This window comes from Aspergillus fischeri, genomic scaffold (assembly GCF_000149645.3).
Source record: "Aspergillus fischeri NRRL 181 1099437636249 genomic scaffold, whole genome shotgun sequence".
Lineage (NCBI taxonomy): Eukaryota > Fungi > Ascomycota > Eurotiomycetes > Eurotiales > Aspergillaceae > Aspergillus > Aspergillus fischeri.
In genome coordinates this window covers 3,030,367-3,057,182 of record NW_001509770.1, presented here as the reverse complement: position 1 = coordinate 3,057,182, position 26,816 = coordinate 3,030,367, and the positions used below count along the sequence as shown (strand labels likewise).

General features: G+C 52.8%; 12 protein-coding genes across 12 annotated transcripts, besides 7 other annotated features; 4 read left to right on the top strand and 8 right to left on the bottom strand.

Annotated features, from left to right (window-relative positions):
- Nucleotides 1-282: 282 nt before the first annotated feature.
- NFIA_017890 (iron-containing alcohol dehydrogenase) lies at nucleotides 283-1,567 on the bottom strand (the record flags this gene model as incomplete). The annotated part of the gene is made up of 2 exons (XM_001264984.1): nucleotides 283-1,173; nucleotides 1,223-1,567. The coding sequence occupies 2 exons, from the start codon at nucleotides 1,565-1,567 to the stop codon at nucleotides 283-285; spliced, it is 1,236 nt and encodes a 411-aa protein (XP_001264985.1).
- Nucleotides 1,568-1,876: 309 nt separating this feature from the next.
- Nucleotides 1,877-4,387, bottom strand: NFIA_017880 (aconitate hydratase ACO2; the record flags this gene model as incomplete). The annotated part of the gene is made up of 2 exons (XM_001264983.1): nucleotides 1,877-4,231; nucleotides 4,343-4,387. The coding sequence occupies 2 exons, from the start codon at nucleotides 4,385-4,387 to the stop codon at nucleotides 1,877-1,879; spliced, it is 2,400 nt and encodes a 799-aa protein (XP_001264984.1).
- Nucleotides 4,388-4,892: 505 nt separating this feature from the next.
- NFIA_017870 (uncharacterized protein) lies at nucleotides 4,893-6,694 on the bottom strand (the record flags this gene model as incomplete). Its single annotated transcript, XM_001264982.1, has 8 exons — nucleotides 4,893-5,054; nucleotides 5,105-5,290; nucleotides 5,347-5,560; nucleotides 5,636-5,802; nucleotides 5,872-6,150; nucleotides 6,214-6,238; nucleotides 6,304-6,385; nucleotides 6,475-6,694. The coding sequence occupies 8 exons, from the start codon at nucleotides 6,692-6,694 to the stop codon at nucleotides 4,893-4,895; spliced, it is 1,335 nt and encodes a 444-aa protein (XP_001264983.1).
- A 446-nt stretch (nucleotides 6,695-7,140) lies between these two features.
- Nucleotides 7,141-7,799, top strand: rpp1 (ribosomal protein P1; the record flags this gene model as incomplete). Its single annotated transcript, XM_001264981.1, has 4 exons — nucleotides 7,141-7,209; nucleotides 7,370-7,447; nucleotides 7,553-7,691; nucleotides 7,753-7,799. The coding sequence occupies 4 exons, from the start codon at nucleotides 7,141-7,143 to the stop codon at nucleotides 7,797-7,799; spliced, it is 333 nt and encodes a 110-aa protein (XP_001264982.1).
- Nucleotides 7,606-7,673: a microsatellite.
- Nucleotides 7,800-8,517: 718 nt separating the features above from the next.
- On the bottom strand, nucleotides 8,518-9,751 carry NFIA_017850 (PQ-loop repeat-containing protein; the record flags this gene model as incomplete). Its single annotated transcript, XM_001264980.1, has 5 exons — nucleotides 8,518-8,670; nucleotides 8,722-8,780; nucleotides 8,847-8,896; nucleotides 8,948-9,546; nucleotides 9,632-9,751. 5 exons carry the CDS (start codon nucleotides 9,749-9,751, stop codon nucleotides 8,518-8,520), a joined length of 981 nt encoding a protein of 326 aa, XP_001264981.1.
- Nucleotides 9,752-10,428: 677 nt separating this feature from the next.
- On the bottom strand, nucleotides 10,429-12,654 carry NFIA_017840 (transcriptional repressor TCF25 family protein; the record flags this gene model as incomplete). The annotated part of the gene is made up of 1 exon (XM_001264979.1): nucleotides 10,429-12,654. The coding sequence occupies one exon, from the start codon at nucleotides 12,652-12,654 to the stop codon at nucleotides 10,429-10,431; it is 2,226 nt and encodes a 741-aa protein (XP_001264980.1).
- Nucleotides 12,358-12,390: a microsatellite.
- A 281-nt stretch (nucleotides 12,655-12,935) lies between the features above and the next one.
- ptcF (type 2C protein phosphatase ptcF) lies at nucleotides 12,936-14,983 on the top strand (the record flags this gene model as incomplete). Its single annotated transcript, XM_001264978.1, has 3 exons — nucleotides 12,936-13,732; nucleotides 13,785-14,798; nucleotides 14,872-14,983. The coding sequence occupies 3 exons, from the start codon at nucleotides 12,936-12,938 to the stop codon at nucleotides 14,981-14,983; spliced, it is 1,923 nt and encodes a 640-aa protein (XP_001264979.1).
- Nucleotides 14,984-16,339: 1,356 nt separating this feature from the next.
- On the top strand, nucleotides 16,340-16,930 carry NFIA_017820 (uncharacterized protein; the record flags this gene model as incomplete). The annotated part of the gene is made up of 1 exon (XM_001264977.1): nucleotides 16,340-16,930. One exon carries the CDS (start codon nucleotides 16,340-16,342, stop codon nucleotides 16,928-16,930), a length of 591 nt encoding a protein of 196 aa, XP_001264978.1.
- A 240-nt stretch (nucleotides 16,931-17,170) lies between these two features.
- On the bottom strand, nucleotides 17,171-18,010 carry NFIA_017810 (putative mitochondrial export translocase Oxa2; the record flags this gene model as incomplete). The annotated part of the gene is made up of 1 exon (XM_001264976.1): nucleotides 17,171-18,010. The coding sequence occupies one exon, from the start codon at nucleotides 18,008-18,010 to the stop codon at nucleotides 17,171-17,173; it is 840 nt and encodes a 279-aa protein (XP_001264977.1).
- A 647-nt stretch (nucleotides 18,011-18,657) lies between these two features.
- NFIA_017800 (alpha-1,2-mannosyltransferase ALG11) lies at nucleotides 18,658-20,456 on the top strand (the record flags this gene model as incomplete). The annotated part of the gene is made up of 3 exons (XM_001264975.1): nucleotides 18,658-19,022; nucleotides 19,089-19,224; nucleotides 19,275-20,456. The coding sequence occupies 3 exons, from the start codon at nucleotides 18,658-18,660 to the stop codon at nucleotides 20,454-20,456; spliced, it is 1,683 nt and encodes a 560-aa protein (XP_001264976.1).
- Nucleotides 20,457-21,223: 767 nt separating this feature from the next.
- On the bottom strand, nucleotides 21,224-23,579 carry crzA (putative C2H2 transcription factor Crz1; the record flags this gene model as incomplete). The annotated part of the gene is made up of 2 exons (XM_001264974.1): nucleotides 21,224-22,155; nucleotides 22,214-23,579. The coding sequence occupies 2 exons, from the start codon at nucleotides 23,577-23,579 to the stop codon at nucleotides 21,224-21,226; spliced, it is 2,298 nt and encodes a 765-aa protein (XP_001264975.1).
- Nucleotides 23,131-23,177: a microsatellite.
- Nucleotides 23,132-23,177: a microsatellite.
- Nucleotides 23,455-23,489: a microsatellite.
- A 546-nt stretch (nucleotides 23,580-24,125) lies between the features above and the next one.
- Nucleotides 24,126-24,187: a microsatellite.
- Nucleotides 24,127-24,163: a microsatellite.
- Nucleotides 24,188-25,239: 1,052 nt separating the features above from the next.
- Nucleotides 25,240-26,369, bottom strand: NFIA_017780 (arabinogalactan endo-1,4-beta-galactosidase; the record flags this gene model as incomplete). Its single annotated transcript, XM_001264973.1, has 2 exons — nucleotides 25,240-25,971; nucleotides 26,031-26,369. 2 exons carry the CDS (start codon nucleotides 26,367-26,369, stop codon nucleotides 25,240-25,242), a joined length of 1,071 nt encoding a protein of 356 aa, XP_001264974.1.
- Nucleotides 26,370-26,816: the final 447 nt, after the last annotated feature.

Here is a 26,816-nt window from a genome sequence, read left to right as displayed (position 1 = left end):
ATAATTTGTTGTTTCCTTTCTCTCTCGGTATGAATCTCGATATGCATGCAAGTATATGAATACAACTGGCAGTCATGATTTGTCGTTTGTTATTTTCCTTTATTCCTGTGATGAGTCTCTATACAGCGTTGTACGAGAGTCTTGATCCCTCGAGGGATTATATATCTCGTGAGTTACAAACCATGACTTTGGATTGAAATAGACAGTACTTGGTCCTGTGGTAAACCCATCTCGGTAATGTGTCATAAAGATCATCAACGTACCGCTTTATAGTAGCCACAATCACTCCACGACCATCTCCAGGATCTCCAGTACTTGCCCCTTCTCCGTCAACGGCACGGGATTCGTCTTGCACCAGCGATCATGCAGACTGTTGGCCGCCAGCTCGTCCAGCGCATCGCGGCCCACCCCCACCTCCCTCAACGAGCGCGGCATCCCCAGCTCCCGAATAACCGCATCCAAGACATCGCCCAGATCCGCCGACGAGGCATCCACGCCCCGATCGCGCAGCACGCGCGCCACCTCGGCGTTCCGCACAAGAAACTCCCGCACCCGCTCCTGCTGCTCGCGATTAGCGCCATGCCTCGCGTTGAACTTGCACACAGCCGGCAGCAGGATACAGCTCGTCTCGCCGTGCCCGACCCCCAATGGCCCAAGCTGATGGCCTATCCCATGGCTGGCGCCCAGCTCGACCGCAGACCCGCCCGTCAACGCCGCCATGGCATTCACGGCGCCAAGCTGGCACTGCAGGCGCGCGTCGCGGTCGTGGCCGGCAGGGTCATGCCTGCACCGCAGCAGGCCCGGGACGAGCAGCTCCAGCGCGTGCATGGCGTGCGCGTCTGTCGTCTCGGATGTGCCGGTCGTGGCGCACAGCGTCTCGACGCAGTGGTCGACAGCGCGGATGCCGGTGCTCAGCCAGATGGACGGCGGGGTGGTGGTTGCGAGGTACGGGTCGAGGATGACGAGCTGAGGCCCGCGCGTCGGCGCCTGGAAGGAGTGTTTCCGGCGGGTGGTGTCGTCTGTCGCGCCGGCGAAGTTGGAGTACTCGCCTGCGGAGAGGGAGGTGGGGATGGAGATGATGGGGATGGTGGGTGCGTGGATGTCGGCGCGTTGGTCCGGGCCTGTGGCTAGAGTTGCGAGGTCGGATGCCGTCTGGACGTTGTTTGCAAGAGCCTGTGCTCGTTAATTACTTTACTGGGACAGAAAAAGCGCGGGGAATTACCAATGCGACCACCTTGGCTCCGTCGGTCAGACTGCCTGCGCCCAGCGTCAAGAGTAGATCAGCCTCAACTCGGCGCGCATCGTGCACGATCTCCAGGACTTCGGACCATAGAGTATGGCTCTGCATGCCGATCCGACGGCCGGCAACCTTTTCTGGTCCTAGCGCCGCGACCAGACGGTCTAAAGCATCTGTGTTGCGGGCCAGCGAGCCCGAGCAGATGATGTAGATCTTTGAGGCTCCGAAAGTGTCGACAACATGGTGGGCTGATTCGGCGGGAAATGAACTTCCGTATGAGAGTAGCGGACGCGGCCGGTCGGCAAAGGCCGGACGGACTGTTTGTGGCATTGCGAGTGAGAATGGAGTTCTGGAAGGAGAACTCTGGATAATCAAAGTTGACGTATGTATAATCGGTGATGAACAGAAAGTTCCTACAGTTGCAGGCCGAGGATGAGACGCGGGGCTAGGGAGATTCCTTGATTTCTGGACTCAAGCAGATAATGTCGACTGTGAGATTGCATCATGCATGGCACAAAATTGAATTCAAACTGTTCGATTGGATATCTTATAACAGACAGAACGTACATACACGCGAACGCCTCCAATACCCAGAGATGTATACAATTTCTTTTTGTCCAATTATCACCGGTATATAAATTACTGGTGTGCCCGCTTGGCCAACAAGTTCAAGGCACTTCCCGCCAGGATGAAGCCACACTGGTCCTTGCTCAGAGTGTGATTGACTGGAATCGTCAGCTTCTCGCCGTTCTTCTTGGTGACCTGCAGCTGGATTGATCCCTGACCGCCGGACTTCAGTGTCTCGTACAGTCCGACAGTGTCGACCTGGTCGCATGCGTCAATGCGGTCGTAGTCGGCCTTGTCGGCGAACGTCAGGGGGACTACACCCTGCTTCTTCAGGTTGGTCTCGTGGATACGTGCAAAGCTCTTGGCCACGATGATCCGGCCGCCCAGGTACCGCGGCTGCAGCGCCGCGTGCTCACGCGCGCTACCCTCGCCATAGTTGTCCTCGGCCACAACAAGCCATTCAATGCCGTCGGCCTTCCACTGAGCAGCCAGGTCGGGAATCGAGTGCTTGTTGCCAGCGTCATCGTATGCAACGTTCGTCTCACCCGTGGCAGCGTTGACCGCGCCGATCAGAGTGTTGGCGGAGATGTTGGGCAGGTGGCCCTTGTACTTCAACCACGGACCGGCCGCGGAGATGGTGTCAGTTGTGCACTGACCCTTGACCTTGTACAGGACCTTTAAGCCCGACAGCTCGCCCTCAGGGAAGGGAGCGAAAGGCTCCAGCAAAGCGAGACGCTCAGAGGTGGGGGAAACAATGACCTCGACGGAGGCGTCAGGGACACCAGCGCTGGGCTGGAAGGCAGGGTTGCCGTCGGCGAACCCAGCACTGGGAAGGTCAGAGCCCTGGGGAGGGCGGAACTTGAACTCTTCACCGTTCGGGGTCTTCAGAGTGTCGGTCATGGGGTTGAAGGTGGTGCTGCCCGAGTAGGCAAGGGCGGTCACAATCTCTGGCGACGCCAGGAAGTTCATGGTGCGTCGGTTGCCATCATTGCGTCCGGGGAAGTTACGGTTGTAGGAGGTGAAGATGGCATTGTCCTCGCCCTTGGCGACACCGTCGGTTCGCTTCCACTGCCCGATGCAGGGTCCGCAGGCGTTGGCCAGGACGGTGCCGCCAGCCTCGGAGAAGGAAGACAGGGTCTGGTCACGGTCCAGAGTGGCCCGAATCTGCTCACTGCCAGGCGTGATGAAGAAGTCCGCCTTGGGTTTCAGACCAGCCGCTGACGCCTGCTTGACCAGGTCCTCTGCGCGAGTCATGTCCTCGTAGGAACTGTTGGTGCAACTACCGATCAATCCAGCACCAAGAGTCTCGGGCCACTTGTTCTCGCGGACGGTGTTGGCAAAGTCAGACAGACGCACGGACAGATCCGGAGTGAAGGGCCCGTTGACGTGAGGTTCCAGCGTTGACAAGTCAATTGTGATGATCTGGTCGTACTCTGCGCCATCGTCGGCCCGCAAAAGGTTCTTGGGACCAGATGCAGCGATCTCGGCCGCCGCCTGGGCCACATGGCCACGGTGCGTCGCCTGCAGGTAAGGAACCATGCTGGGGGAGAAGGGGAAGACCGAGGTGGTGGCTCCGACCTCCGCACCCATGTTGCAACAGGTAGCCATACCAGTACAGCTGAGCGTCTCGACACCGGGTCCGTGGTACTCTATCACATAGCCGGTACCACCGCGGACGGTGAGCTTACCAGCTAGATGCAGAATGATATCCTTGGGAGAGGCCCAGCCGCTCAGCTTACCCTCCAGTCGCACACCAAGAATACGAGGCGCCTTTAATTCCCAGGGAGCATCCACCAATGCATCCACAGCATCTGCACCACCGACACCAATAGCGATAGCTCCCAAACCTCCCGCATTAGGTGTGTGGCTGTCCGTGCCCAGCATCATCAGACCAGGGGCCGCGTAGTTCTCCAGCACACTCTGGTGGATGATACCCGCACCGGGGGGCCAAAATTCAATACCGTAGCGCTTGGCGGCGCTCTCAAGGAAGTCAAACACTTCCCGGTTACCCTCGATAGAGGCAGGCAGATCGGTGTCCGCGCCACGCTCACCCACAATCATATGGTCGCAGTGGATACTGGCGGGCACCGCGGTCGACGGCAGGCCACAGGACATGAACTGCAACAGCGCCATCTGGGCCGACGCATCCTGCATCGCCACTCGGTCCGGCTTCAACTTTAGGTTGGCTTTGCCGCGAATGTCTTGTCCATTGTTAGTGCCCGTCAACAGGGACTCCTCCGCATTGTCCAGGTGGGCGTAGAGGATCTTCTCCGCCAGGGTGAGGGCACGCGAGGATCCCAACACCTTCCGAACCTGCTCGAGATTCCGCACAATCTTAGGATAAGGCGGCATGCGTGCGGCGGACGCCTCAGTGGCTAGGCCACGTCGTGCGAACAATTGTTGCGGGGAGAGGCATTTCGGGGCCAGCTATGGGGCACGGAAGTTAGTCATAGTAAGGGAGAGAAGGAGAGAAAACAACTGTCTCTGGCCTTGGAATTGCATCTAGAAGCCATTGACAAAGCACGAAGGAAAACCTACCCTGCGAGAGGCGGTAGCCCGCTGCCAGACAAGCTGCCTCACCATCTTGACGGCCTGTGGAAGTGTGGATTGCGGAGAAAGAAGACGACGCTCGGGGAGATGGCAACATTTAATGCCCTTTTTTTTTGCTGCTTTTCGGCTTACTTATTTGGCTGCAATCTGATTGGTTATGACAACGCCGATGCCGGGGTCGGCGTACATATTACAATACGTTACGTTCTGACAGACACCCGTGGGATAAGGTATCATCCAGGGTTTAAGGGAACTCAGGCATCCAAAGTATGTTATCTGTCTACCTAGGTAGATATTAGGAAGTTGAAGAGAAGATTCGTGGTGTTAGGACTCGTATCAGCTACCCTGATCAAGATTGCACAATGGTGACAAATCATTTCTGTTAAAAGAGTCATAGCATCCCAAAAGCGCCCAGACAAACGCCTGAACTAAAATCTCAGGAGATAATCGCAAACATTGTAAGAGAGAACCTCAAAATTTCAAGCCGTTGGTACATGAAAGAAGGGGACAAGATACAAGGAATATCATCAGCAGAGAACTAGGCGCTGTTTTTCTCTTCGTCTTCAGGTACAGCCGCCCGCAGCTCCCATACAATATCATAGCATTCAGCCAGCAGCGCATTAACGCTGCCCTGTCCTTCGGGAATGTCGTTTCCCATATAGAATTTGCCGTCAACTCGCATGTTGTCAATGGAGTTGAGCTGTACGATGTCAACTTCTGTGCCTTGCAAGGAAGCTGGGGGTCACTCACCTTCATACTGTATGGGTACAATTCTCGAGAATTCGACACACCTCCCGACTCTTTGACTTCCAGGAGACATCGTCGCAAGGTCTGCAACTGATTGTAGACTGGCAGCAAGGCCTCAGATACGGGTTCCGAAGAGATCAGAAGTGCGTAGATATAGGCGTAGCTCCTCCGAATGAGGTATAGTAATGTCTGCCAACAATTAGTAACAAGCCTCATCACAACTTTCAGCGTGCTTAAATCCTTACACGCTGCGCATGGAGATCTGCCGGCTGCCCTTCAGCATCCACGAAATTTCCATCGACCCGAGCTTCATCAATACGGTCAAGTTTCCGCTGGTATCCGAAAAGGTCGGTCTCCCGAAGAGACCAGGCCTGAGTTACGGAGAGTCGATCCAGCTGGTTACGAATCTCTAGCAGTCGTTCGTATTGGTCGCGGAAGCGCTCGTCAATCTTCCCCTCTCTACAAGCAAACAGTCAGTCACTCGGTCACTACCCGCCATGGCGAGATCCAAGGCGGGGGAATGGGCGGTCTGACCTTTCCAGCACAATCTCGGTCCAACGCCAGCACCGGTCCAGTAGTTGTTTAACCCCCTCTTGCCCTTCGAGAGGCTTGTCATCTGCTCCAACGAAGTTACCGTCCTTCATTGTGTCTTGGATTTTCGTCAACTGCTTCCGAAGATTGATCACTTCCGTTGCGGAGAACTAGAAACCACGCACCATTAGCTTGTCCACTCACTCCCTCAAAAAGACACGCCAAATTTCAGGGACTACCTTTGATCGAGTATTAGCTGCCGCTGTGGACCGCAAGACTGAAACGAGAGTCTCATGAATGGGTGCTAGCTCAGGGTTCATGGCTTCAAGGCCACTCCGCAACTTATCCAACTTCAGTTGACACTGCTCAAGTCGACTTTCCAAGAGCGTCATCAAAGCTGGGGAATATGCGTCTCGACCACGCTCGACTGTCTCCTTCATGTTGGTCAGGGTCTTGGTGATCGAGCTGAGGTCTTTTGAGCTGTAAAAGCCAGCTTCTTCGAGGTGGTCAAGCAGGCGCTAATCGAACAGGTCAGGAAACACAATTGTATGGCGGAGACAGCTCAAAAAGGACCGCTATACCTTGACTGTTGTTGCAAGGGAGTATCTATCGTGAGATAATGTTAGTTCAGACAAACACAGGACAATCCTCAGGCGACTCAGCAAACATACACTGCGGGAGCCTCATTGTTCCTTCCCACGGTCAGGAACAGTAACGAGATCAATTGAAAGCAGTCGTCGAGTACGTAGTCGACTAGAAAGAATCGATCAAAAGATCACAATCGTTAGCCCATCTTTCGCCAGACCGACTATATTACGCGCAAGGCCCACTCAGATGCTAACGTCGGTTGTGTGTCAGCCGGCGGTCTTGTTCCTTCCGCACAGCATTGAGCTTTTCCACCTCGGAGATCACTTCTTCGTATAGCGGCAGCACATCGCGAGATTTGATATAGGACGACTTGTCTTGTTTTAGCAGCAGGAGTGCATCTCTGGTGCGGAGAAGACGCTCCAGGATCGGTTGCTCCTGCGGGTCGAAAGGGACGGGGACGGCGGGGGAGTCCATGATGCCAATAGCAGAGAGAAAATAAGATGGAAATGTCGAACCGATATAAGAAGGTCGGTTAGTGGTACAGAATCCGAAAATTATGCACCAAGTTAAAAGAAGAGTCGGCCGTGTGGAGTAGACACCAGTAAAGACATCCGATAACCCCTCTAGCTACTAGTAGATTGGAAGCTGTCGGAATGAGGAGGGGTGTTTCTATGATGGCATCATCCTTTCCCTGTTGGGACTAGGCCAAAATCACGGGTAAAGGCTGGAACTAATCCCGATCGGGGCAGCCCTAAGCGAGGGCTTTGCACCAAACACACAACTTCCGCTCTGGGAACAAGTGCCAGCCCGACCATCTCCATCGACAAGACAGTAGAAAAAAAGTCTCCGTCTTCCTCTTCCTCTCTCCTCCTATCCCATCCCTCTCGAGACTCCCAGTCAAGTCCAACCCGTCGACCACCATGTCTACTGCCGAGCTCGCTTGCTCCTACGCCGCCCTCATCCTCGCCGATGATGGCGTCGAGATCACCGTACGTATTGGTCCATGAATTTCTCGAATATCTGCGGCATGGAATCGGCAAACAACTTGGGAAGAATTGCACGGAAAGAGGAGGAAAATTTCAGAAACGGCTACGAAACTGCAAGGCAAACAAGGAACTGGGCTGATTCATGGTTTTTCTTCGATTATAGGCCGACAAGATCCAGACCCTCCTCGGTGCTGCTAAGGTCGCCGAGGTTGAGCCCATCTGGACTTCCCTCTTCGCCAAGGTAAATACTGCACCACCTTTTCGCAACAATCTTATGTGACAATGGAACGAAAAATTGGGGCCCGCGATCTGGACAAACGCTTACGTTGTGATTTCTTTTTTTCAGGCTCTTGAGGGCAAGGACATCAAGGACCTTCTGACCAACGTCGGCTCCGGCGGTGCTGCTGCCCCCGCTGCCGTTGGCGGTGCTGCTGCCGGTGCTGCCGCTCCCGCCGAGGCTGCTGCTGAGGAGAAGAAGGAAGAAGGTAAAGACTCGAAACCTGTGAGACTGGGCTTCGCGAACAGGAACACTGATCCTTTGTACAGAGAAGGAGGAGTCCGACGAGGACATGGGCTTCGGTCTGTTCGACTAAACGTCCTAATCCGTTCGACGTTCTGTTTCCTTTTTTTCCTCGTTTCTCTCCTATCTCCTTACATTACTCGAATCTCTTGTACCCGATACAACGCGACTGCACGAAGACCAAAAAGGGAAAAAAAGAAGAATCAAACGGACAAGGACATCTGGTGGGACTGGGCGCTTTGCTTGCATGATGGGTTCCGTCGTGACAGAGGTACCGGTGCGGATGACGCTAGGATTTCGGGCCGTCAAGTAAAGGGAGAATTGGCATATCCATATCTGCTGAGGGCGAGATCGTTGTGGCCGCCCTCGGTTAGAATCATAATAGATTCTGAGAAAAAGTTTTTGCCATTTGCTTGTTGCTAGATACGTTTCTAGCATAGTTGCCCAGTTCTCATGCTATGTCTGTCATGCGACCATGAACAAAGGATTCCTTCTGCTGCAAGTGTTCTCCATTGTATACACCTTGTAAATCCCTTCTCCTCGCCTGCTCGCGCAGTTAAGTTGTTTAATATATACTGTTGTAGCAATCTTGCCGTCAACCGAACCACCAACGCCGTGCCAAATCCGCAGAACATACTCCGTCACCACTGGAGAGAAAAGAAAAGAAAAACAACAGAACTTTTGTCGGAATACAGTACAGGAAATGAGAAAGTATAAAACAAAGCATACTTGGGTTAGTACATCAACCGCTGCTGAGCCATAAAGGCATATCCTCAGCGAAGAGCGAGATGTCACGACACTGCAGTCGTGAGCTGAGGACTCGGCTCTGCGTAAAGGCGAAACTGTACGAAAATGACCACGTCCTCTACCATCGTGCCCAAAGAGCCAATTAGCCAAGGTAGATTCGTCACGACGTAATTCTTGTCCGTTGAATGACAGAGAATCTACGAATGGTTAGACCGGTGTGGTATGATGAGGAGTAGCCTTCTACTTACGCCAGCGCCATAAGTAAGATTGCCCATCAAAGAGAGGATGAAGAAGAGCAATGAAAGTCCTTATGAAAAGGTCAGTAAAGGGGGTCTTTCTTATGTGAGTTTTCTTAAAAGGTCAAAGCACATACCTTCGCATGACTTGTCGGAGTAGTTCTTGTAGATCTGAGGAAGTCGCGCACTAGAAGCTTACTGTCAGTCCAGCTCCATCTCCGTCAGAAAGCACACTCACCCCAGGTAACAAACGGCACTGATATATCCCAGCACTTGCGCGCCAGCTGCCATATCCACGCCTCCATTACGCTCCTTCGGAGCTGGTTTCCAGACCCCGGTCTGCCAGGCGACCGTCCAACCGGCCATGCCGATGACGCAGATTGCCAGGACACTGCTGAAGTTCTTCACCCAAGCGCTCCAGCCAACCTCGTTCTCCTCGATGATATTGGCTAGAGCATCGTCAGGGTGGCCGTGACTGCCCCGTCCGCTACGCTGCGACGTCATAGATCGGCGTCGCGAAGCCGGACCCCGTTCCAGGGTATCGCTGAATCCACGACCGAGCAAAGGAGTGGTCGGGTCGGGGGTGACGGTGGAGGACCGCCGACGACGAAGCAGACTCTCACGACGAGCATTGCGGCTTTTGTAGTACAGACATTGCGCGATGAGCACACCGTCCGCAATACAGAAATAGACCGCAATGGCCACAATGACGGGGACGAGGCCGGCCCAAGCGCCTCCGATCAGGTTGGTGATATCGCCAATGAACCAGACGAAGAGGAAGAGGAGCGAGATGGCTTCAGCATTGCCATTACAGTAGTTCTCAATGAGTTGGGGGACCTGCACGGGGTTGCGATCAGCATTGGACTCTTGTTCGTCTCGTGCGATCGGTTGATCGCGATATCCAGGCCGGTGTGAGCCATACCAGTAAGAAAAACCAACAGGTCAAGGAGATAGAGCCCAGAAGACCAGATGCAGCTTCACGCGGTGTGATCGGGACAGAATTTCCCGCAGGGATATCTCCCTGCGCCAATAGGAGGGACATTGCGATTCTGCGACCCGGGCCCTGCGATTGCAGAAAAGAAAGCGAGTGAAGGAACAATCAATGACACAGATCAAGCTCGGAAAACTTTGAGTGCCAATCGACGCCGTCTCAGTCGGAACGAGTCTAGCCACTAGCCAAAGTACATCCAGCTTTTGGCTTTCGGCTATCTGAAACAAGAAGAGTTTTCAAAGCGAGAAATGAAGATTTTCCTTGATGCGACTCTATATTAATAGCAGCTCTTAGCACCTCTCTAGGGAGTACGAAATCCCGTTTGGTGGCCGCGTCCGATAAGAGATTGTGACTAAGCGAGCACTGGGATTGGCTGCCTGGCAGTAAGGCATTCTTTTATCACTGGGGAAATTGAAGTCATTCTGTATCCTGTGAGATGTAGCCTCGAAAGTGTACCTTATATTTGGAGGGTGCGCTCCTGTGGTTCGTATTTGCATGTTTTAGTCACATCGTGGTGCATATATACGTAGACAGTAGTGCTGAGTCTCATCGCCGCAGAAGTATATATCCGGACAAACATATCCGCAGAATGACTGCATACTACAACATAACAGCTACCTTGCTTTGACAGATGATCACTCAATATATTGCAGGCCGGAAGAAGTCGACCGACTTTTAATGCTATATAGGGTATATACAACCAAGTTGACAGAGACCAGGAACTATGATCAGACTTCGTCCTCGTCGTCATACTGCTGAAGTTCAAGCTCATTCTCAAGCATATCGACAACCATATCACCCATGACCTCTCTGATTCCCCCATGAAGTAACTCTTGTCGTGCCTCATCCGGCTGCACAGCATCGAGACCGTCCAGATACTCCGTCAAGGGAGAGTAGTCGACCACATCCCCCCAGTTACCACGATCGACTCCGTACTGATTCAAAAAGGCTTGCAAGCTCTGCATACCATCTCCCAGAAGCCACTGCTCTAGTGATGCTCCCTGGTCGGCCATAGGATGTCGGCGCTCGCCACCAGCTTCTTCCCGATCGTTATCGGATAAATCATCATCGCGGATCTCTTCATTGTCGCCCCCGCGGAATCGAGGAAAATGAAGCGCTCCGTTGTTCAGCTGGTCTAGCAAATCGCGAAGCCATTGTGGTCGGCCCACTTCTGGCATCTGCGCCAAGTAGGACGGCGTTGGGTCCGATTGCTGCCGATGAGCCTCAGAATCGTAAGGCGGGAGAGGATCAGAGGCTGAGATTCGCCCCGAAACAAATCGTCCGGGCAAATGTGTTGTCACGCGGGGAATATCCGAGAGGACGACATGGCGTGCAATGTCTAAAGTGATTTCCGGAGGTTCGATGGGCTCTTCTTCCTCTGGAAGAGTGTCGGCGATTTCTACAATCAGGGAGACCGCTTCAGGAGTACTCCAGAGGTCCTTGGCTCTGGCAATGTAGAGCTCAGTAAGCAACTCGTGGGCGTCCGTCGGAGGCATCTTGCCCCATATGCGCTTGGGCATGGGTTGAATATCCAACTCCTGCGCAAGCTTACAGAATACCCACGGATATCTCGACATGGCACGGCGCAGCTGCTCGCGGCATCCCTTTGGTTTATTCAACCGAAGATATGCCAGTGCGAGTGAGCATTGGATATTGGGCAACAGCGCCCAGTCCTCACTCAGTCTAGTTTGTGTGCACAAATCGACGAAGTGCGCGTATTCTCTGCCCCGTAGCGCCAGATGGTCGATCAAAAGCCTGATGCAATACGGGTCGTCATCATTCAGGCTCAACAGTAGCTTAGCCCATTCATATGCTGTTCTCCACGTTCCTTTCATCCCCAGATTCGCAATATACCTCCAACCCACAAGCCACAGCTCACGATTTGCCATGTGGACAAAGTCGAGTTTTGCCTGACCTTCCTTTAAGCGATTGCCGAACGACGAGTGAGCTGAGCGCCCGATATTGAACAGGGCTCGCTCGAGGAGATCGGCGGAAACGGCATGATCGCCCTGATGTTTTGCTATCTCGGACACTTGAAGGAGAGTAGAGATGTGGTACGGGTTATATTGCAAGAGGTGGAGCATTCGTTGCGGATCCATGGACTCGACGCACATATCAAATTGTCTTTGCACGTCTGTATACGCAGAGTTGTGGACAATCTGGTATTTCGTAGCTCCACTGGGTAGTTTTTCTACCAGCTCCATTCCCAAACCACCACTGGGAGCGCGCGGCCACTCGTCTTTTCCCTGCATGAGAACATTCCGCCGCTGCGTAGTCCCTGCTAGACTTAGACCTTTGCTGGCAGGACTATACCTACCAGTCAAAGCGCGACCCAGATCAACCATTTCCCTATTTCTGTCTCTCCTGCGACCTGTCCCAGATTCTTCGTCGAAACTTTCCAATACGACATTCCCAAACAACCTTCGCATCTCATTCATGGCGTTGAGAAATTTAGGCTCAATAGAGAGCAGCTCCCCTGGTGTCTTGGCGAATGATGCGCCGCGGACATTCTCTGGGGACACAGCTGCAGCCTTTTGACTGTCAGTACCTTTGGATTCAACAGCTAGTTCCTTCAGAGCTCGATCGATCTCGTCCAGCTCGTCATCTGACTTGGCACCGGGAGCTCCTCCTGTGGCCGTAACCTTTGCCACTGCCGCCTTCTTCTTCTTGTTCTTCTTTTTCTTCTTCTTACTAGAATCCGCGGATTTTGCGCGGGCAGGGACATCTTCCGGCGGGTGAGTCCCTGTCTCTTCGATATCGTGATCAGACTCGCGTTCCTCATCCTCGTCGTCACCAGCATTGAGGAGATCAAAAGCATTTAGCTTCGGCCTTGAGGGCCGGATTACCGGCTCATACTCATCCGACTCATCGTTATCTTGCTCCGCTTGTAGGTGGGCTTGTTGCAATTCTTGTTCGCGAAGCTTCTGCAGCTTGCGAATCGCTCGGGAGGACATTCAGGACCGAGTTGCGGAGGACGATGAGACTCTATGTCAGTAATATTCAACGTAAAAATGGTTTGATGGCGATCAATCCTCAAATGATCTGTTTCTGGAGATATTTGGAGAAAGGACGAAGACCACAGACATGACGACACAGCCCGCTTAGGCTTAGTGCGGGACTCTATATATTACTACTGTACGGTACCTTACCAAGTTAGTTCCATATTACCATATGATACATTATCTATCACATGACGTTATCATCTGCCGTGCCTTGATGCCTGGGACCGCTCTCCATGTTTCTGGAGATCAACAGTCAGGACCAACAGCGAACAACACCATTCCGCTTTTCCGTACCAGCCTCGCTGGATCTACGGTTTCTCAATTGCCTGAACGTTACCGCAAGTTCAATGCGTCGCCTGGCCCTCCAAACTTTCCGTACTGCTCGTCGTGTACCAGTATGGAAGGTCAGCGCTAGGAGACCGTCCACTGTGTCGTTCTCCCATAATCAGCCTCTAGGTCTCCGGCTCTCCTCCCGTGGACGACATCCCTCCTTCATTCCAGCAACCTTGCAGTCATCGATGCATCTCCGAAACTTTTCTCTTGCGGTGATATCGACGGTTGTCGCATCTGGCGCTTGGTACGCTTATCAGGGTAGCAGCTCTCAGCAGAGCCCCGTGACGTCCCCATCGCAAACACGGTCACTAGCTACAGACGCATCTTCAGGAGCGCACGCTGAAGACTCCGCGGAATCTACCAGACGTGCGATCCTCGTGGACAATGATCAGTTCTACACGGCAACACTATCTGGAGACCAGCCTCTTTACAAGCAGACAGACGATTCCGACCGCCGAATTCTAGAGATGTTGACGCCTGAACAGGCGACACAGAAGTTGAGGAGAAATGAGCAGTCCTTTATGGTTAATCGGGGCAAAGGTGTCGTGCGATACGATGTCGTCCAGGTTCCGAGCAACTCGCCAATCGAGGATGATCATGCGGAGAAGATTGTCGAAGTGCCTTCCTCTGTAGCTGCGGCGAACGATGGGGAGTCGACTAGTGATTGGATGTTTTGGGCTGTATTTGATGGTCATTCGTAAGTCTGCTTCTTAACAATTCATACCTGCGAATTCTAACGTCTGAGCTAGGGGATGGACAACCTCGGCCAAACTGCGCAATGTACTGATCTCATACGTGGCCCGGGAGCTGAATACGACCTACAAGGCTGCAGCTACCAATCCTTCACTTATTAGCCCGTCATCCGAAGCTGTGGACGCGGCAATCAAGCAAGCCTTTGTCCGCCTTGATAACGATATCGTGCATAGTAGTGTCGACAAGGTCCTCAAATCCAACTCCCGCCGAGCCGCAGCTGAGCTGCTTGCGCCCGCCCTCTCCGGATCCTGTGCTCTGCTTGCATTCTATGACTCGCAATCCAAAGACCTCAAGGTCGCCTGTGCTGGTGACTCAAGAGCTGTTCTTGGCCGCCGTGGACCTACCGGAAAATGGACGGCAACACCACTTTCTGAGGATCAGACTGGTGGCACCCCTTCAGAGATGAAGCGTCTGCGGGAGGAGCATCCTGGCGAACCGAATGTTGTGCGTAACGGACGAATTCTGGGACAACTGGAGCCTAGCCGTTCCTTTGGAGATGCATTCTACAAGTGGAGCAAGGAGACCCAGGAGAAAATCAAGAAGCAGTTTTTCGGAAGGACCCCTCATCCCCTGTTAAAGACTCCTCCTTATGTCACCGCCGAACCTGTCATCACGACCACGAAGATTGAGCCTAGTAAGGGTGACTTTGTCGTCATGGCTACGGACGGCCTCTGGGAAATGCTGAGCAATGAAGAAGTCGTCGGCCTTGTGGGCCAATGGGTTGACCAGCAGCGGGCTGGCAACAACGGAACCAATAAGGCGTGGCTGCAGAGCTGGTTTGGCTTAGACGACAAGCATCTGCCCGTAGAGGCACCCAAGGAGACGACCACGGAAGGCCAGCGCCGTCCGATCCGTCAGCAACAGTACGACATTTCGGGCGTTGCCAGTCGTTTTGTCGTAGAAGACAAGAACGCCGCAACTCATCTCGTGCGCAACGCGATGGGTGGCAAGGACAGGGACATGGTTTGCGCTTTGCTCACACTCCCTAGTCCGTACTCCCGCAGATACCGGTAAGCAATACTCCTTTATCCCCTGCACTTTGCGCTACAATCTATCTTTGGAATGAACTCACAAGTTTGCCAGCGACGACATTACCGTCGAGGTCATCTTCTTCGGCGACGGCCCTGACAACCGGACCATCACCGTCAACCAGGAAGCCAGCGCGTCGGAGGAAAATCAGAAAGCCAAGCTATGACAGCATCGATACCTTGTCGAACCAATAGCATCCAATCTACATTTTCCTCTAGTGCAGGGGTGCCACTTTCTTCTACATGGCCTTCACTTTTCTACTGTGATTTTATGGGGGAGCATACCATCGGATGAAACTCTCAACTGGCTCTCTTGGGTTGGGCTGAGTTATTTTCCAGTGCATATGCTGGCGTGGTTCTTGGGTCTGGCGTTGATGATACTACCGCAGTAGCAATACTCATAAATTGTTCAGCATAGTAGATTTGCAATCTCAAGGATGTGATTCTGGTCTTGGAGTACCCTGCTGGGCCTGCTCCATGTACCTTTGATCAAGAATGAATATAAGTCCTAACACGTGGGGTAACCATTTCGCCGATGAGGAGATAGCAACAGGATCTCTGGATAGGGAAACAATAAAAAAATATTAAATTAATAGCCAAAAAATGAGATACAAGAAAAAATTCACTAGTGAGTTCATCTCAGGGTGGCAGTGAGGCCATTTACTATGAGTCATGTGGACCCACGTGGATCTGGGGAGCAGTGAAGCCACGTGAGGAGGCATGCCCTGAAACACCTCAGTGAGTATAGACCTGAGTGAGTCAATGGATCCTCCATCTTTGGCCAGGAAGAGAGTTAAGGACTATACTTAAGGTGCTGGTCTCTAGACTGCTGCAGAAGGAAGGAAGTTCCTTAGATGTACTTAGTTAGATGTATGGCTGTTAGGGTCTGCTGTTGGTGTATGCAGACTGATCTGTAGATGGCTAAAGGTACTTCGGGAGTAGGAATGTGATTTAGTGAATCTAGACATCTTCTTCTAGTAGATTGAAGAGAGAGAGCACTATACTACTCTGCAACGACATCATACAGAGGACGGTGTCGTCTCAGATAGCGTCAATCACGACCCTTTTGGGAAAGGGGCGAGCAAGTTTCTGCAAGCACAGTGACTATTGCTTCCTGAACTTTTGCCGCACCTCTCTCACACCCTTTGTATCCATGTTTTGTCCCTATCCCTCTTCTATCTCGACCTCCTAGTCTTTTCTCTTCCAGACACCTTGTCCAGCTGATAGTGCTTTTTGGAAGAAGCAAGTCGAAATCCCTTTGTGTTTTGGAATTGCTCACATACTACGACTCGGCTCGAGGATTTGCGAGTGCCCGTTGTGTTTCGTCTCTTGACTGACTGTCCTGTTCTGTGGTCTTGCCCGTTGAGGAATCCAATAGGATCGTTCCTTCAAGGCTGCGGCGTTGCCATTCGAAGTCAGAGCAGCGTTCAATCGTCCAACCGGGTAAGTCATGGAGCCTGACTAATGGAGCTTTGAGTTCACGGCTGATTCGGTGAGCATTTCTCTTGAAGAGCAGTACCAACATGGAAGACCTCAAATTGGAGGAGGATGAGTACCTCAGCTTTTGGGTCACATACAACGCTGGAATCGAGCATCTTGCTCTTGAGTCCCCAGAGGACAAGTCTAAGAACGCACAATCACCGGCCAAAGACGCTGGACCTGTTGACGAAAATGACCAAGACCTCAACAACCATGGACTCGGAATTGAACTTCACGACGATGTCACTGAAAAGGAGAATAAGGGATTCCCAGTCCCGGCCGGAGTCAACCCAGTGACTGAGAAAGAGAATGTTCGAGTCCCAGTGGAACCTGGCACAGTATCCGAAGATAGAGGTGGGGTCCCAGTCGAATCTGCTGCACCTGAAGGTCCAATGACACGCGAGGAGATCATTCTGAAATGGTTGTCAGGCCTTGGACAAGACCCTCACCCGCTCTTCAGTGTGGACGACAGGAGCCCTCAAGAGCTTGACTGGGGAGCAGGCGATACAGTGGCACAGGGCTGGGCTCGCACTCGACCAGCAACTGGGGTTCCTCGTCAGATTCCAAACTACCGCTTCTTTGACTATACAAGCCACACGTACACCGACTTGCACGGAGCTCCACCGCCTGTGTAGAGCGTGTCTTGAGCCTGGTCACCGGAAGTAAGAGCCACATGCCTGGGCGTCGCTAAGGCGGCATCAGCACGAGCGGAGAGCCATCTCGACTCGTGTGGCCCTGAAAGGTTGTCTCTGCGTTGGCTCTTCTTCCGCCTATCACTGGTGAGCTCATTCTTGCACGCTTGGTTTCATCGGTGTTCGCCATTTCGTTCATCATAGGTGGTTGGCCATCTGCGCTCCTCTGGCGTGCAATCTTGATCATTTTTTCAGTGGAGACGTCTTTTCACCTTCTTGAGGATAGCCAATATGAATCTGTCTCCAGGGCTCAAGGAGTGGCTTTGACAACATGTACCTCTCCAGTAAGAAAGTTTGTAAAGTAGCAATGTTCGTACTGCTTATCCAGTAGATCATGAGCGCAGAAGGCATTTCGTACAGATAGGACGAAACGCCGATATTCAAGGCAAGCGCCTGGACCAGTACCCTGATACCACGCACAGTCAGGTTCTTTGCAATCTCGATCCGCGGTAAGTCAGCCATGTCCGATAGAGCAGGAGCCTTCCACCCAGCACGAATATTGAGAATGATTGACAGAGTGAGTGCAGCTGGAAGAATGCCCGTCGAGTCTCCAGCCAAGAGGTCGGGGAACCAGAGGGCTCCTTCAGTGGCCAGAGACGGCTCGACGGCCAGGTGGACCGCGGTGCTTGGCTTTGCGGAGGAGGGTTCAACCAGGGAGAGGAGGTACGGTACGAGACCAGTGTTGTTTCCAGACATGGCTCGGAGACTCTCCATAACTGAAATCCATATCGGTATCTGCAGGAAGCCGACAGGCTTCCAGAATCGGGGCACGTTCCATCGCTTGTGCAGTTCCTTCCGTTTCGCCTTTACCTTTGTCGCTAACTCTCGGATTGCCTCTCTCGGGAGGATTGGGTTGTGATTCTCGGCATCAACACGCTTTTTGATTTGCGCTTGAAAATGTTTCCTCCATGAGTGAAGTAGCGGAGCTAGGTCTCGCTCCTTGCGTGCTTGGATTTTGGTATACATCTGCAGCGGCATCGCAACGGTAGTTCGGACGATCAAGGCGGTCAATGGGATGGACATGGCCCATGGGAGGCCACTTATCGAATGAACGGCATGAATGAAGCCAGACGAAACGTCCAGCACTTCATTAATAAAAGGAGATGGCCGCGTGGCGTGGAAATGCCGTATGTGCTGGGCTACCCGCTTGCTGGCAGTATGCGGCGAACGGAGCGAAGGACGAAGCGGTCTCATCGTATGGACAGCTCAATTGCTGAAAGAAGGAATTGAAACAGAGTTGAACGAGAGACGAGAAATAAAATATATATTCTGAAGAAAGGAAATGAGATAAGATTAGCATACACTTACAATGGAGCAGTGCATGTGTGGTTCTGCTGGTATACACTCGGAAAAAAACAAAGTACTGCTGCAGAAGCTCCAGTAAGCATATCACGTGGCGTTTTGAGCTGCAATACCTGACGGTATAGTATCAAACAGAACAAGACAGAACATTACATACATTACATACACCGTCTATTGTTATCATCAGGCGTTGTTATCGCCAGCTGCTATCGATAGGAAACTGCCAAATAATACAGGTGCTATTTTGAGCCGAATATGATCAGTCGGCAGTCGTCAGCCGGACATCCCACCCATTGACTATTTTCTGTCCTCGACGCCCCGATCTACAGGAAACCTTCATCGACTATGTCTCTTGTCTCGAGTTGATCATGATGCTGTTTCTGTTAAAGACATTCCTCACACTTCTCGCCCTCCTTGCGACCTGCGTCCTCCTTCCCCAGCTCCCCTTGGGGGTTCTCCGCTTCGTGCTCCGTAGTGTCGGATGGGTCATTCAAAAGAGAACACGGTCTCGCAGGGAGTTTCTGATCTCGAAAGTTCGAGCAGATGAGGAGGAACAGCTGGTAAAGCGATCCAAGTCGTCTCCCCGGGGAGAGGACGAGGACTGGGAGAAGGTTGATAGCTCGAGTTCCAGCTCCGGGACAGCTGGCCTCAGTAAGAAAGGCGGGAATAACGGCAACAAAGGTCCAGCAGATGCAGACTGGGAGGGTATCGTTGGATTCTTTCACCCTTTCTGGTAGGAGAACCTCAGAAGCTGCACCAGGGGCCAACATTGGCTAACGATATTGGATTGTTGACTTAGTAACGCTGGCGGAGGAGGAGAACGTGTTCTTTGGGAAGCTGTAAGAGCAACGCAACGGCGATGGCCCAAGGCAATCTGCGCTATATATACTGGTGACCACGAGGTCAACAAGACGGCCATGCTGGAGAGGGTAGAGGTGAGTCTAGCCGGTCTGTGTACGAAGGACTCGCTGACTCAACCCTGCAGAACCGCTTCAATATTCAACTTCATGCGCCCACTGTTGTTCTGCTCTATTTGACTACACGTAAATATGTTCTGAGCAGCATGTATCCGTACATGACGCTTCTGGGACAGTCTCTCGGGTCTCTGGTGGTTGCCTATGACGCCTTCAGCCTGCTCGTCCCGGATGTGTTCATCGACACTATGGGCTACGCATTCACCCTTGCGTTCTGCAAGATGCTTTTCCCCTCTGTTCCTACAGGTGCATACGTCCACTATCCTACCATCTCGACCGACATGCTTCAATCCCTGGATGACAGCACCGGCCTAAAAGGGGTCAATGCGGGCGCGGGCAAGGGGTTCAAGGGCCAGGTCAAGCGCAAGTACTGGCTGGCATTTGCCCGTCTCTACGGTTGGGTCGGAGGTCATGTTGATGTTGTCATGTGTAACTCTTCCTGGACATCGGCCCATATCCGGACCATCTGGGGCCCCGCACGGACGCGCAGGACCTTCAAAGAGCCCACCGTCATCTTCCCGCCCACGGCAGTGTCAGAGATCGAGTCGACCATCACAGTCGATGAGGACTCGGAGCGCAGCCGGGAACCCATCATCCTTTATATCGCTCAATTCCGGCCCGAGAAAAACCACCCGCTGGTCCTGCGCTCGTTCGCCCGCTTCCTCAGCGAGCGGAAGAAGAACCCCACCTCGGCCGCCCTCCCCCAGCCCAAACTGGTCCTCATCGGTTCCGTCCGTCACTCCAGCCCCGACGAAACCCACATCTATAACCTCCGCCTGCTGGCCCACGAGCTCCGCATCCGCGACCATACCACCTTCATCTGCGACGCGAGCTGGCCGACCATCCTGTCGCATCTGCGGTCCGCCTCAGTCGGTGTTAACGCCATGTGGAACGAACACTTTGGCATCTGCGTCGTCGAGTACCAGGCCGCAGGCCTAATCAGTGTCGTCCACGACTCCGGCGGCCCGCGCGAGGACATTGTCATCGACCTCGGCGACGGGGCGACAGGCTTCCGCGCTTCAAGCGAGGACGAATTCGCCGCCGCATTCGAGGCCGCCCTGGCCCTGCCGGCGGAGGAGAAAGTCGCGATGCGCCAGCGCGCCCGCAAGTCCGCTCTGCGGTTCACTGAGGAGGAGTTCTCTCAGAAATGGATTGAAGAGGTTGGAAAGCTGGTCGAGATGCGCCGCCGATGAACTGCGATTACTAGACCCAGGTCGAGGAGTAGCCTCCAGTCCGGATTGTCTGTCTGTGTATACCTTACTCGACAAATCTAAATTTGCCCCCGTGATGTTGTATAAGTTTAAGCTTAGACGCCCAGATCGGTATAGATTGTTGTCATGGTTCATATTCTCGGCTCGACGATGAGCTCTAATCCGGTCTACGATCATCCCGCCAGGCATTTCTCCCTACCCGACATTCATATCAATCAAATGAAGACCCAGTCCATTCTTGGTTCAGAGTATCCTGACAAGAGGCAGTAAATAGACAGCTCGACCTGAATAAAATGGAGCAAATCCATGGGTATGAGTTTCAAAAGTCATCATAAACACGTAAAAAGGAGGTTCGTGGACGCCCTGAATGTAAACAGCCTAAGAGGGCTGAAGAAGAATATAAGACCAAATGGGGAATAAAGTAAGGCAGAAAGAAGAAGAGCGAAAAAAAAAAAAATTGAAATGAAGCGAAAATCAAGGTATAAAAGAAGGTATACCCGCCGGTTATTTGGTTAACCTTGTGATCCAACCTTTTATGACAACGCCAAAATCCATCTATATAGTTTCAAATCAAATGACTTCCTCATGCTTGTGTGACGCAGGGCCTGAAATTCCGAGATTGAATGCGAAGTCTACCTCAAGCTGAACGTGAGAACGGGGATGACAGCAGACACACAGGCCTTCCCAGTCAGCGTCGATATAATCAGGATTCCTCCTGGAGACACCTGGAATCTGACCGGATGGTTGACTCAATAGAAATTGCCGGCAGCAGAATACCCAGCATTGATACCGGATACGCTACTGAGCCCCGAATCGTCATCCTCGAAGCCGAATTCATTGCCGGAGCTGGCGTCGAAGCTGCTACGGCCCCCTATGTCGCTGGGATCATCCGCCGATGCGGCAATCTGGTCCCACTGCAGGGTCTGGAGAGCGGGATATTGAGCCAGCAGCGCCGCAGGCAGCACAAAATTACCAGCATGTGGGTTGTCCACTGGTACCATCACTTGTTGTGGAAGTGGTTGCAAATGATGTTGCTGCTGGTCCATGAGTGAACGCTCACGCTCTTGCGACTCCTCATCTAGCAGCGGCTTGATACAGATCCGCCCCGCTTCCGAACGGAAATGACGCCCTAGAGCGTCCGCTCGAGCAAATCGGCGACCACAACCCCATTGTCCGCCGCGGGAGAGTTCTCCCTGACAAACGAACTTCTTCTCGCCCGAGTGTAGCCCTTCGTGCCGTTTGCGATCATGCTGTCGAGCGAAGGCTTTGCCACATACAGTGCAGACAAACGGCCTCTCGTCCGTGTGGGTTCGGAGATGTGACCGCAAATTGTAAGCCCGAGTGAAGCGCTTCGGACACAAGTTGCACTGAAACGTTGCAGGATGTTTCTGGACGCGCTTCGAGTCGTTGGGACTAGCCCCTGGTCGTTGGGGATCCGCAAGGCCCAGAATGTAATTGCGGCTATCGATCGACGAGGTCGACAGACGTCGGTTGGATTTGGACGGAGACGGATCGCGTGAGCTCGGATTGCTCTGCTGTTGACGTCCAAAAGAGTCGAACGGAGAAAGTGACCGAGGAGTAGTAGGTGCAAGGGGGTCCAGGCTGCTCGAAGTCGACGAGGAGCGCAACCGACTGGTGCTAGGATGGGCATATGGATCAGACTTGCTACGCCCGCGAGAGCCTACATTTTTGATAAGTTCCTTGATGACAAACGAGAATCGAATGCAGGGGGTACTTACGAGTCGACGAAGGCGGAGGACTCAAGGAGTCGAGGTTGCTGGCCGGTTTTGAAGGTCCAAAACTGGGGATCCGCGACGGAGGTGCGAATTCCACGTTGATCGACGGCGGAGCCATCTGAGAGGCTTGGCCGATGTCCACAGATGGATGAGTCCCCTGCGACATATTCATCATGCCTTCCGGTCCATTGCTATACATATCATTCGGAGGTGTCGGATACTGCGTGTTCGGAGCGGGGCCAGAGAGATATGGCACATTGGGCATCATTTCCTGTCCCTGTTGGGGCATCAGCCGCGGAGAGATGTACGGACTGTGCGCCGGGCTGAACCCTTGATGCTGCTGCTGCTCGGACAATGTGAAGTTCTCGATCCCAAGAGCATTATCGTATAAGCTGGGATCGTTTTGGGGTGCCAGAAGGGGAGAGGGATTGTTGTCTACACCATCAAAAGACTCATGTTGCGAGAGGTACGGAGAAGGAGCGGCGGACGAAATTTCAGAAACCTCGGATGGAGCTCGTCGATGGCCCTGAAAAGCAGCACTATTGCCCATGACGGCCTGCCAGTCAGGATGTGCGTTACTGGTGAGAAAGGCGGCCGTGGCGGGGTCCAAGGATGCATGACGGGAATGCTGAGGGGTATAGTAAGCCACGGTTGTCGAACCTTGGGCTGACATCGGACCCGGTGAAGAGTGCTGCTGTTGCTCAAGAGGGGAGATCTGCGGAGAAGTCGAGGAATGGGAGGAGGGTATCTGGGTCGGATGCGACTGCTGGTGGACCTGAGGGTCAAGCAGAAGGGAGGAGTCGTACTCAGGAGCAGTATTACTACTGGGACTGTGATTCTGGTAGACGGTGTTGAAGTCGTAATCGGTGGTATTGGAGTTCAACAGGTTGGAGAAGTTATCATCGATGGAGGGCTGCTGGTGTTGTTGTTGTTGTTGTTGTTGTTGTTGTTGTTGTTGTTGTTGTTGCGACTGCTGCTGTATCGGCAAGCGGTGAGACTCATTGAACTGAGGAACCAGACCGGTGTCGTACGATTGCGGAATCTGAAGATTACTCGCGTAGTTCTGGTCGGTCTGCGATGCAGGAGTGCCTGAGAGATAGCCAGCGGCAGTATAACCATACGATTCGGCGCAAGGGCTAATGTTGTTGCTATTGGGATCGAAGGACGAATTGGAGAAGGAACTGGCTGCAGCGATCGAAGAATCGAGATCCAAGCCAGTGACTGTTCCCGTAAATTGTCCTTGATGTTGTTGATGCTGTTGCTGCTGCGGCTGCTGCTGATGATGATGGGGAGAGGGGCTGACACCGCGGCTTTTAACGCCAGGTGCAGAAGACTGCCCCAACTCAGGGAACATCTCCTGTGAAGTCATCACGTTGGTGAGACGTGATCCCAGAATAGACACAGATTTGGACCCTGAGGCTTAGCGATGAAGATGGCCGCGGAAACAGGGACAAGCGACCGAGCGCGCGGGCGGAGGGGAGGGGTGGTCGAGAGAAGCGCCGCCGTAGTATGTATGTATGGGCGGGAAGAGAGGGGCGGTGAAGGGGGAACTGGGGAGGGATCAACGAGCGCAGAGATAACCAATGCGGGTGCGGAGAGAAGAAGGAGGGCCAGAAGAGGATATCATCCGCAGCGATCAGGACTGGACGAGACAAGATCCAGGGAGTCGGAGTTGGAGTTGGAGTTGGGAGACTTGGAGTGCACCTTGCGAATCAGCCTCGTGGCGCAAGCATCAGCCGTCGGTCTTGCGGTTGTTTCACATACTCGGGGGAAGCATGTCTCTAGTATGGAAAATGTAGTACCTGGGAGAAGAAAATATAGGAGAAAGTCAAGAGATCATCGAAAGGTCTAAACTTTGGGGCCGTATTCCTGTCAATCGGACTCCAATAGGGAGAATAATAAGGGACGGAGGAGGGATGATGATGATGATGATGATGATGATGATGATGATGAGGGTGAAGCTGAAGAGATAATGATAGTTTCCCCTCAGGCACGTGCTATCGCTATTTATTCTGGCGACGAAGAGGAACAAATAACTTGCCTGACAACGACAACAATGACGATGATATTTGCAGGCTGGTATTTAATAAAAAATGATAGTAAGGTCTTGCCTTGTAGCCCCTGACAAAGGAGAATATGAGACTAAAGGGGAATGACGGCCATAGAGGGGCCAAAAAGAGTTGGGCTTCTCTTACTGCGATTCCGGGGGTTTGGCGCCCTAACGATGCGTGTCCACGGAGCATTCATGGACAGAACATTCGACCCTCTAGACAGGTATCTACGTACGCAGTAGGTATGATCTATTACTAGGCTACATACCTACATACTAGGTACTCCGTAGACCGTATTGACCAGTTTATAGGGGAGAATCCGACATGGAATTTAAACGCAGAACAACAAGGGAAAGTAGGTATCTTGAGTACTTGCTTAGACTCAGCTGCGGTACTAAGGTAGACAGGTCTCCATCAACCATCCCGGCCACAAATATCCAAAATCGATCTTGAGATATTTGTGTGAAACTGTCTTTGTCCCGTGTAATTCCTCACGTGAATCAGTATTTAATTCCCCATGATTGATCGACTCCTGACTGTCAGCTACTGCCATTATCGCCTCTTTCCCTCTCGCTTAGCACAGTGTATACTGCGTCGCAAACGAATATCCCTCCCCTTTCTGTACGAAAAGTCAGCCTGACAGCATTCCTCCCTTTCTTTTTATAGCTGTGTGCTACATTACATGTATATAGAGGGTGAGCCTTGAGGCAGCTCATTTCTTAGCTACCAGCTTGCAGGATTCTGACAGGTCGACTCTTTGGTCCAAGTGGACTCGGATACTAGTCGCGGTGCACAGCCACCGAGCGTCATGTCCGAGTATGAGCGGTCAACTATTCGACACGGTTTTGACTATCAAAAGTTTCAAGGAAATGTTTCTGCCTTGGGATTCTAGATTATTGGATTGACCTATGGTAGCTTGGCAGTAATCGTAGCCAATTCCGACGGAAGTGCAGCGTCGCAGACAGGGATGTACAACGATCAGATTGTCCCGAACACACTCAGGCTTGTCCTCGCCTGGTCCGTACGCCAATCCACCATCAAGTTGTCTGCACAGCTCGAGCCTAGGGCCGCATTCTGCACCCAAGCTGGCTCCCAGTAATACAGGCCTATGCCTCCCGGCGTCTGCGCCACAACATTCGCAACGCGCTGCACAAAAGTCTTCTGCCCGGCCACCGAGAAGGGAATATCCTTGAGATCAGAAGGGAACGCATACGCTGGGTTCGGACACGAGACGGGCCAGTCTGTCTCGACGACCAGCACGTCCTTGCCGTAGGTCGAGCGGAGGTTCTTCAGGCTGGTCGTGAGCGCCGACAGGGTGGCGCTGGGGTTGTAGAACGGGTAGTACGAGACGCCGATGAGGTCGAAGTCGGACTTGACCAGTTTCGCGCCTGACGACAGGACGCTGTCGTAGAAGAACTTCTGCGCCGACCAGTCCCAGCCGTTGTCGAGGTGGATCATGATCTTCGGCTTGGGCGACAGGGTCGAGTCCTTGACGCCGAAGGCCGCCGAGTGCAGGATGTTGGCGATGTTGGCGTAATTATTTGGTTTGCCGAGCGGCCATAGCAGTCCGTTGCGAATCTCGTTGCCGATAGCCACGATGGAGACGTCGATGCCGTTGCTGGCAAACGTGTCGCAGACCTCCTTCGTGTAGTTGTACACTTGCCAGGTAAGAGTACCAATGTCGTTGGTCGACCATCCACGGGGTGTAGTCTACATTTGTCTCGTATTAGCCATAGTACGCACTGTTGGCGCATTCACATCCCACCTACCTGATGACTCGGATCCGCCCAAGTATCACTGAAGTGCAAGTCCAGGTAAACACTCATCCCCGCGGCCTTCACTCTCTTCGCCAACTTGACGTTATAGTCCAGATTGTAAGATCCATCGCTAGGATTCACCCACACCCGCTGGCGAACGGAATTCACACCGTTAGCCTTGAGAATATTCTCAAGCGGCTGCGCCTGGCCGTTCACGTCCTTGTACTTAATCCCGGCCTTCTCCTCGATCAGCAGGGAGGAAATATCAGCGCCGCGGTAGGCAAGCGACGCAGAAGCAAGAGAGTGACAGAGGAGAACAAAAAGGGGTAGAAGGATCATCTTGCCGAGCATCTTTCACAATGGAGATTCACTGGACGTAAAACAAGACCTGAGCACCTGTAGAACGAGGAAAGACGAGCGTCTCATAGCACATATATGTATCTCGTCTGTAGTTACTTTCCCGCGATGACTACGCAATCAATGGGGTGGATCACCCATTAATCCATCAAATCACACTCGGGACATAAGAGAGCAATAATCCCGAGACAACAGCGGTCTCAGCAGAAACCTGTGATGGTCTTGCGGCGCCATCATCGAGCAGGATCAGCCGAACACACATGACCTGGCAGGATCGAACAGTGTCTCGCTTTCTGCATGGCCCGGGTAAATGGAATGGAATGATGGAGGACAGGAGTTTGGACAGGTACATCGAGGCACTATCCACTATTGGTGGAGGAACAGTTGAAGAAATTCCTTGAAACAGACTAAGTGGTGGGTTCCTGGATAGTTGATAACCCG